The 9263-nt window shown below is 49.1% G+C and overlaps 2 protein-coding genes across 7 annotated transcripts in view; one reads left to right on the forward strand and one right to left on the reverse strand.

The window, feature by feature from the left end:
• The window catches only part of PPIP5K1 (diphosphoinositol pentakisphosphate kinase 1), a 39642-nt gene extending 37844 nt beyond the window's left edge, over positions 1 to 1798 (forward strand). For all 6 annotated transcript variants that reach the window (XM_065734170.1, XM_065734172.1, XM_065734171.1 and 3 more), the window contains one exon: positions 62 to 1798. In XM_065734170.1, coding sequence (XP_065590242.1) covers positions 62 to 750 — 689 coding nt within the window. In that variant the 3' untranslated portion in view covers positions 751 to 1798. The remainder of the gene's footprint in view (positions 1 to 61) is intronic.
• A 4071-nt stretch (positions 1799 to 5869) lies between these two features.
• MAP1A (microtubule associated protein 1A) overlaps positions 5870 to 9263 on the reverse strand; it is a 29852-nt gene continuing 26458 nt past the window's right edge. Inside the window, exons 5-6 of the mRNA XM_065734169.1 lie at positions 8093 to 8325; positions 5870 to 7201 (exon numbers count right to left, since the gene is read on the reverse strand). Of these exons, the coding sequence (XP_065590241.1) occupies positions 7046 to 7201; positions 8093 to 8325 (389 nt within the window). The 3' untranslated portion in view covers positions 5870 to 7045. The remainder of the gene's footprint in view (positions 7202 to 8092; positions 8326 to 9263) is intronic.

Genomic DNA, 9263 nt, shown 5'->3' on the forward strand with positions numbered 1-9263 from the left:
CTCAGGCTTTGGGCTAGGGAAGTATCAGCTAAATGTTTAAGATGTTTCCTCCTCTTTGCAGACAGCAGTGGCCCTTCCAGTACTGTCTCCAGTGCAGGCCCATCCTCCCCAACCTCTTTGGACAGCTGCACTCGTTTCAACTTCGCTGAGAAACTTTCCACCAGTCCCCCAAAACATGAGGAGCAGCTGAGTAGCCAGTACCCTGAACAAGGAGAGAGGCAGCCTGGTAGCAGAGGGTTTGGTGTGGAGGTGGGCATGTCTGGGTTGACAGTGACAGAGCCCAGTGCCCCAGAGATGCTGACCTGGAGTAAGGACCCAGAGCCAGGCGTGCTTCCAGAACTGTGGAAGAAGGAGCTGAAAAAGAACTCTAACCCAGAGGAGAAAAGTATGGTGGAGCTGGAAGAAGATTCAGCTGTGGAAATGTTAGATCCAGTTGACACAGTGAAACCAAAGAGTGGTGCAGAGTCTGAAATGAGACCAGCTGGGGAGAGAGTGAAGCCAGGTGAGGAAGATTTAGGGGTAATGACTGGCCTGGATCAATTGGGGCTGGGCAAGAACAACTTGGTGCCCTGTGAAGAGCTTCTGGGAGAGGTGCTGAACCCAGAGCATGTGGTTGAGGAACCATTTGTGGGGCACAGTGCTCTGTCAGGCCAGCTTCTGACTAGTCAATCGTGTTGGGAGCAACCACTGCCTCTTGAGACAAGTGTGGAGGGGCTGCAGCCACCATGTCAGGAGGATCAGCAGAACTAGCAGCTCTCTGGACAGCACACGGCAAGCGCTTCTAGCCTGGAGGCAGCCAACTTCCTGCACAGCACTTCATGCAGACAGCTGTCCATGGAACAAGCCATGTCCCAAGTCCATAGGACTCCAGGCTGTGGAAGAGTCTGCTCTGCTCCTACACAAGCCAGCTCTTTGTCATCCAGCAAGAGACAATATTCCATCTGCCACGTTAAACAGACAACAAATGCACCTCCATCGAGCAGGGATGTGGCACTGTGTTGGTTCAGCATGTCCCCAGGGCTCTACGCTCACTGGGACAGCAGAGGATTTGTAGAGCCAAGGCTTTTGGAGTGGTGAGTCCAAGAGGGGACAAATGCTCCCTGTAGATTAGTAAGCCTGTAGCCTTCAGGGAAGGCATTCTGAGCTGAAAGTAATTGGGTTCTTCACAACCATCAGCCTCCTCTCTGTTCCATCCTTCTCCTTCTCTTGATCCCTACCACTGGCTGCCAAAAACTGATCCAGAGAGGCAGTAGTGGGAAGAAAAGGAAAAGGAGAAAGCATTCTGAGTGTGAGAAGGAGAGTAATGAGAAGAACAGGTTCAAGACCGCTACTTGCAAGAAAACCTCTCTCTGGAGTGGACTTGAATGTTTTCCTGCTGGGCTGGGCTGGCAGGAGCCAGGGATCCAGCCAGAGAGAGGTGTGCAGGGAGGACACACACGGGTTTTTATAGTCCCCAAGGGTCATGTGAGGTAAAGCTTTGAACTCTTGGTGATAGAAATTAAGAGAAACTGCTGTTTGAGCAAATCAGGATTATTAGAAACCAATAAGGAGAAAACTTTATTCTATATAAAATGAAAAATATTTAATACATATTTATGTAGATGAGTTGTGAGCACAAGCCTGAGGGCAATGTTGACATCCTAAGAGCAGGACAGGGCTGTGCCTCTTGCGCCTCCTGTATTTATGGACAAGTCTGTGTGTTTGTCTGTAGCTACGGTATACGTTTTTTGTGAAGCTCTGCCCAAAGATCTCTGTGCTGTGTTGTGATGTGTGTTCACAGTAAATCTCTGCTGTGGGTCTGGTGTCTGTCTTTGCTGACTAGTGCAACAGTGCGCATGTGCCAGGGGATGCTCAGGGAAGAAAGCCTTGCTTTTTCTCGGCCGTCCAGGAGGAAGAAGAAGTTGTGGTCAAGACAAGTCACAGTTGAAGTAAGGGCTTTGCTTGAGAAAGCCAAGTGCTTCTTTTCTTTCTCCTCATTTGAAGAACTGTCTGTACTGGGGAAGAGGTCCTGGCTGCCCAGGGCCCACGGTGGTTTGCCATAGAGTGAAGACTCAGGCGCAGTGTATTTGGTTCCTCTCACCTGGTCCAAACCTTCTCATCAGTTCTAAGGACATCCTGCATAGCACTTATGCCCAACAACTCTACCTTTCAGTTTGGGTGTTCCGGGTGAAACACTCTGCACTTGAATGCACTTTCAGTGGCATTGAGTAGCACTGCACCAGGAGGAAACCCATGTCCTTTCTGCAGGGCTTTGTGCTGGCATATGGGAGAAGGCCTGCCACGTGCTCATGGAAGAGTTCTGGCTTTTAGTTGGCAGCACAGCACTCAGATTTGGATGAGCAGCTTCCCTGGCCTGTGCCGCTGAGGCTGCTAGGCTTTGGTGTGCCATGTTCCTGAGAGTTGGCCATGGGAAAGCTAGAGGTGAAGAAGCTCTCCAGATCCTTCTCAGTGTCCTCAGGCACTGTCTGAGCACCGCTCCTGCAGTGCTCCTGCTGCCTGCACCTTGCTCACATAGTATGGACCTTGCTGGGAACTGGCTCTGGCTGGGTCCTGTCTGCTTCCTAGGAGTAGCATTAGGGAGTAGGGTAGGGGTCTGGGCATGCTGCTGGCCATGGCAGCCCCATGGTTCACTGCTGCACATTGCTGAGCACAGCGTTGGCCATGAGGTTGGGCAGCTGGGCTGATTTTTACCTCCTTTCTCCTGCAGAACAGCTTGGAGTAGATGTGTTCACTTGGTATATGTGCTGGCGGGGGAGCCAGACTCTGCAGGCTGATGCTGAACAGTGCTCGTCTGGCCCACCTTTGCAAGATGTATGTATGGCCACAGCCACTGTCAGCAGGAGCATGGCCGTAGCTGTGCACTTGTTTAGCTGGAAAGTAGTTGTGGAAATTAGCTCTGGCTGACACAGAGCTTCACATGGTTCTTCCCCTGTCAGTGACAGCTCTGGCAGTCACCCCAAGCTGTCTGTGACATGCTGCACAAGTGATGGTGTACTCCCCTCCCACTACAGCCTTTTCTGAGGGCTGCAGCCCTGTCCCTGCCTTCATTTTGCTCTGCATTCATCTGTGCAGCATTTCCTTAGCAGGGCCCCCAGGCAGCAGAGAAGCTGGAGGCATCAGTCCAGCCTGACAGCTGCTGGGCACAGCAGGACCAGGAGGCTGCAGTCCTCGTTTTCAGCTGAGAAGCAGAAGAGCCAAAATGAGCAACTCTTCCTTCAGAGTTGTGCAGCAGCACAGAGGCTGCTGCTGCTGCCACAGGGATGGAGCATGTGATGCCGCATCTGCCTGCAGCCTGGGAGCGGAGACCTTGCTGTATGCCCTGCCCAAGCTGCTGGCTCCCAGCTGGGCATGGCTGGGCTGTGCTCTCCGGGACGTTTCCAGTTCCAGAGATGCTGGCTGCACCAGGCAGAACAGCCATTCCCGAAGGGCACAGGATGGGCACAGGGCTGCAGTGCAGTTCTGCGAGGCAGGGTCCACAGGAGCGGCTGCACACAGAGCTGTGCCTACAGGCCCTCATTCTGCTGAGAGGGGCAGGGGACCGCTCCAGGACTGCAACAGGGAATGGCCCAGTGCACATGGAAGCCGGGCCTGAGCAGGGCTGGGCTGCAGCTGGGAGCAAGCAGTGCTGCATGCCCCTGCCAACACCGTGCACACTTAAAGAATGGTTGGAAACAGCTAGAGGTGTTCTTGTTCGCAATTAATGTGGCTTTATTATTAATGTGTTGGGCTCCTCTCTTGACAGTAGTTAGTTACAGAGTGTTTCACATGGAAATGGGCAAAAGGACAGAGGGTAAGGAACTAAATTCAAATAGAAATATGATGCTGAAGAAACGAATCAGGGCTCTGTTTTTAAAACATTTAGCATAGAAGCTGGGAGCACAAGTTGCCATTTCAATACAGTTAAGACGTTCACTTTTTTTAATTATAGGTTTAAAATAGTATTTTGTACCTATTACATACAGGAAGATTACGTGTTGTTGCCCACATGCAGAAACAAGCAAAAGCAGAGTTTAACTGTTTCTCTCTATAGTGTTGTATTACCTCTGGCTCTGGGTGGGTTCTGCTGGCTCCTGCAGGCTGAGCGGAGTCCGATGCTTTACATTTTGGAATTTATACAATTATTTTTCCCCATAGTTGCAGAAGAGTGCAAGGGAGGGAGAAAAACTGAAGGCAGAAGAGACTGCCACTAAAGACTGAAAAAAAAACTGTGGAGTCTTGAGGACACAGAAGTGAACTGGTGAGAGATTGAGCAGTCCGAGCAGCACAGCTGCAGAGTGCAGGAGCACAGTGTGCAGAGGGCTAGTGTTTGCACTGAAACACCTGCCAACAACTGCACTCCTGCTGGGAGGTTGCAGGCACCTTGCAAAGCCTCACTGTTACTGCTTCTTAGTCAGAATTGCTTCAAGTTTAAAATTGAGAAACATTCATATGTGGGTCTACCTAAAGTTAGTGCATTAGCTTTTTATGCCTCGCCACGCTGAGGGATCCAAGGACCCAGTCAATGAAGATGCCACATCTGTTTCTCTGGCTACCTGGCACTGGGCATTTTGCGTTCAATGCGTGCAGCTGGCTGCCATCCAGTCCCATTGACATGTGAACCAGGATCTCCCCAAAGCACTGAAGGCAAAACCCCAGAGCAGTATCTGGGAGAAGCAAAAGCAGGTCTGCTACTGCCTACAATTGCTTGCTGTACCTGACATTCATAGACAATAAACCCACTGGGTTGCAGAGAATGACATTTATTCTGGCAGACACACTGTGTTTTTGTGGTTAATGTGAATACAGCGCAGGGCAGGGATTTCAGAAATCCCCAAGTAAGCTCACCCTCTCCCTCCTACCAAGGAGCGTGTTAAAAGGGTTGACTGCCCCCAGGGAGAGGCTGCTAGCCTTGGGCTTCGTCCTGCAGCTGCTGGGTTTAAGACACAGCCTCACAGTCTGCAAGCAGAGATCCCTTTTTCTTTTTTTTTTGCCAGCAAATACTCTGCCCAATTCTCTGTGGTCTTTTTGTTTTGTTCTTTAAATTGCAGCATCTACGTATTTGTACCGAGAAACCTCTGAGCTGACATCAAGAGCACATAGTGTCAAGTCAACATGTATAAATTAAAATAGTAAATCCAAACAAAAAGCAGCTTAAGATCAAAAAATAAATACATAAATTAAATGCAAAATAAACCATTTCCCTAGAAACTCCATTTTAGTTCTAGGAGCATGTTTCTAAGCAGCATTTTCTTTATGTCAGCTGCTAGAAGATCCTAGCATAGAAACCGAAGCGTCCTTGGCCACTGCAGCCCACGGCCCTGGGCTGCTTACAGTGGAGTCAGACCTCGGCTCAGCGCCAAGCACAGCGGGTGACGCAGCAGATGGAAATACTTGTATGCCAAGCCTTGCAACAGCACTTCCCTTCGCCAAAGCACAACCTACTGCCACTAATTTTGACTTACAGAAAGTCACCCCTGTGATAAGATGGTCCAAGTTGTGGCATAGGCTTCCTGGTGCTGCTGACACAGTGCACCTGAGCACTAGCAATCTTGGAGCTGCTCTCCCTGCAGGGGCAGCCCCACCCCTTGGAATGGGCTTGTATTCCAAGGAGGCTCTGGGTTCGGCAGCAATGGTGTGCTCAGAGCACACAGGTATGTTTCTTGCCAGGACTGCCATACAGCAAGGACACAACAGACTGCCACCTGCAACCACAAGCGTGCCCAGCAGTCTTGCCAGTAGCTCATCTGTGCTGGCAGCATATGTACCTCCCTGCCACAGGTATGGAGAAACTATGAGCTAACACAGTCACTGATCTACTTCCCTCAAGTGTTTTTGGGAAGAGTTCTTTTTCCTCATTTCACAGGTTCTAGTCTCCAAATCCTGGGCACACTTTTTAATGGTTTTTTTTTTGGAGGGGAGAGGGGCAGTTTAGGCAACAAAAGCCTGATCACAGATAAGCTGGACTGTTGGCATACACGTAGCGAAGGAACTGCTGTTGCTTGCAGAACTGGCCCACATCAGCTCTACTGGCCAGACACTAGTATCTCAGTATGGCATGGGAGTTCCTCAGCTGCCCTACCACATTCCTCAGTAAAAACTTTGGTTTACAATGACAGGGAGGTTTCTCAAAGATCATAGGCTGACAGAGGCCAGGTTGTTGCAGCCCTTCTGCTTTAGAGCCCGCTGAAAGTTGTGCGTTTGGATACTCTCAAGTGTGACCTTTGAGGCAGTGGCCCCTCTGTGCCTCTTGCTGTCACACTGCCGATGTGCATGAGTAGGTTAGCCACTTGGTGTGCAAAACTCAAGTTAGCAGGTTAGGAATGTGCTCTTTGTAGAAAAGAGCAACAGGCTGAGCTTTCTCCTCTCAAACCAGCATGTCGCTCAGTACAGCTCCCTGAGCATAGAGAGCCAGCATAGCAGGAGTCTGCAAGCAAATGTTTGGGACAGAAGCCTGCAGAAGTGGCCAGCAGTGGCCCTGCCCAGTTGAAGTCCAAGTCCCCTCACCCAGCACACCACATGTATGCTCAGGATGGGAGATGGAAGAATGCCCTTCACTGTCATGCTATGACTGGAAAGTTTGGCCTTCCCTCATCATCTGTTTGCTTTGCAAATTAGTTTTCTTCTCTACCCCCCCCAGCCCCCCAAACGCCGTCAACATGCAGCAGCAGCATTTTAGCCCTTCACCAGAACGATGAGGGCCATGGTGCTACATGTTAAATGGCAAGGCAGCCAGGAAGAGAGTGGAACAAGCTCTCATAGCAGCAAGGCAGCCAAGATAGTCTACAGAAACTGTACAGGCGGCAGAATAAAGCAGGGAAAGTGGAAGTGCCCTTGGCCTGCAACTGCTCTTGCACAAAACCTTAGCTCAGTCCAGAATATTACAGAGCCCTGCACTTCTTTCTCACGGCATCCAGTGCTGAGCTAGATGGGTACCCGACTGCCTGACAAATGGGAACCATGTAAAGGATTAAACCAGAGAAGACCTGGACTGTGTTTAGATGGTGTCTCTGATGTTGCATTGGTGATTGGAGAGTCAATGAATGAACATACAACGTGGCTGGGAGATTTAGAATTCAATCTTACAGGCTGGGAAAGATTCATCCTGCATCACAACAGTGCTGCTGCTTGCCAGTACCATGATGTTTAACTCTTGCTGTTTCTCATGTGTCTGTTGGTACCATTCCCGTGTCACTTCAGTATCATGTGTTGGGATCAGCGTCACCTGGGGAAAAAAAAAGAATCAGAGAACAACTGAAGTCATAAACTGTCTCTAAGAGCTGAAGCTAGAATTTCTCATTAATTTTGGAACACTGTCCCCTTGGTACTGTTTGTTCTACTTAATGTCTTTCAGATGTCAGACTCTCTAAGGCAGAGCTGCTGCTTTTTTTTATGCAGTACCAGCACAATGTGCTCTGAGTTGGCTGCAATCTGGCAGTACTAACAATAATGCTGAAAATTGCTCCAGTACAGGGAAAAGCATCAATGGTGCTTCCAAAACAGCCTCAGAAAGATCCCTCAAGTTTGTGGAAGGGACAGTGCTGAGCACCACTGTTATTGCGCCGATACCAGACCTTATGTACCTACTGACCCAGTGCACAGCTCAGGGACTTAGAAATCTGAGGCTGCTTCATCCTACAGAGCACACACAGTTTCCTGTTTCTGTCTTCAGAAACAGTGTCTACCCTGGATCTTCAAACCTGACTACATAAGAAATATGACTAAGAATACTTAAAAAAAAAAAACCACTAAGAAAACTTAGTATCTATCACTAAAAAAGTCCTTAAGCAAGAAGGGCTAGCAACAAATGCCATAGGACACAGGACACTGTTACGAACATTAGGCTGTGATGGTTCTTGTTTTCACTTGTAGACAGGCTCATCCTGGAGCAGATGAGCAGGCATACATGATCTCTAAATGCTTCCTCCCCTCCAAAGGATGTGGAATAAAGATGCATCTGATTCCTCTCACTTCATTCCGAGGGTGTCCTCCCCCTCATAAGTACAAACACTCTACCAAACTGCACAGCAATGCACGTTTGTGACATGCCCCTTCTTCCTCAGTGCTTGTGACACACAGAGAATCACACTCATTCTTTGTCAGTTCTGTGACCTACCTGCAGGTTCTCCCCCCACTGAGACTTCCCTTCCAGGAGTGCATCCAACACTGCACGGCTTGGCTCTCCATTGGCTGCATCGTTCCCACTCACAACATAGTATGACGCCCGAACCCGTTTGAAGAACTCTGGATCTGTGTTCTTTCCACTGCAGTGGTTGGGGATGTATGCCAAGTCCACATAGACAGGTGGCCCCATGGGTACAGACAAACTACTTTTGGGACTACTGGAAGCTTTGGAAAAGAGAAAGCAGAGGCTATCAAAATCTTTCTGGAATGAAACACACAAATTCACTCTGAAGAACATGGATTTCAGAAAGGTTTTTCCCTGCAGTTAAGATTCATCCGGGCTCAGAAATGATCTGGGTGGATTTCTGAGCCAGTACTGGAAGGAAAAGGAGGGAAAGGGAGTTCTGCTGTTCTTTGAGGATGGACTGGAAGGCTTTATGCTCTGAACTCTTTCCCGAAGAAGGGAATCAAAAGTTATTAGCTTTCACAACTTGTTATCCCAATCAATACTTAGTCCTAGCTTTTTTCTTTTAGTTTAGTAACCTACTTTTGCTCAAGAAACCTGTTCTCTAACCTCTGTGTGCCTTTCTATCTGAGGGTGCAGTACTGCAGTGGGTTTTTTTGGAAGTTCCACCCCAGCTTTCTGCCATCCCTGTGAATCACTGCTGGTCCATGGACCCTTCCTAGCAACACCGCTGCTACTTTCATACATCTGTTCTTAATTTGCTGTTTTGCATATGAGATTAGAGATGGCTAAACAAGTTATACTCAGCAGAAAATATGCATATATAGATACAACCCAACAGAAGGATCGTCCCTTCTCTCCCTTTTGCTCTCTGTGGAATCACAAAGGCCTTTGTCTTCTGCTTCCTATTCTGGACACTTTATTCTGTGGCTGCAGAGCCCTGCCTGCCCTGGCCCTGCAGCCACTTTGCTGCTTTGCCCACTACTTTCTTCTGGCTGCCTGTTGCACTGATCAGCCTCCTTTCTCAATCACTTGGCCTGTCCGTCTCCCTGCTGTCAGTGACACAAGTTCCTCTCACCTGAGGTATATTTGCAACACACACGTATGGGCTTCCTTTTCAGGTCTTCCTCTTTGGCTGCTCTCGCTCAAGAGTGCTTGAAAAAGCCCTTGCAAGCCTTTGTCTCTTCTCCTACACCCT

The sequence above is a fragment of the Cyrtonyx montezumae genome, unplaced genomic scaffold (assembly GCF_038088225.1).
Source record: "Cyrtonyx montezumae isolate F1298 unplaced genomic scaffold, pur_monq_1.0 scaffold_17, whole genome shotgun sequence".
Lineage (NCBI taxonomy): Eukaryota > Metazoa > Chordata > Aves > Galliformes > Odontophoridae > Cyrtonyx > Cyrtonyx montezumae.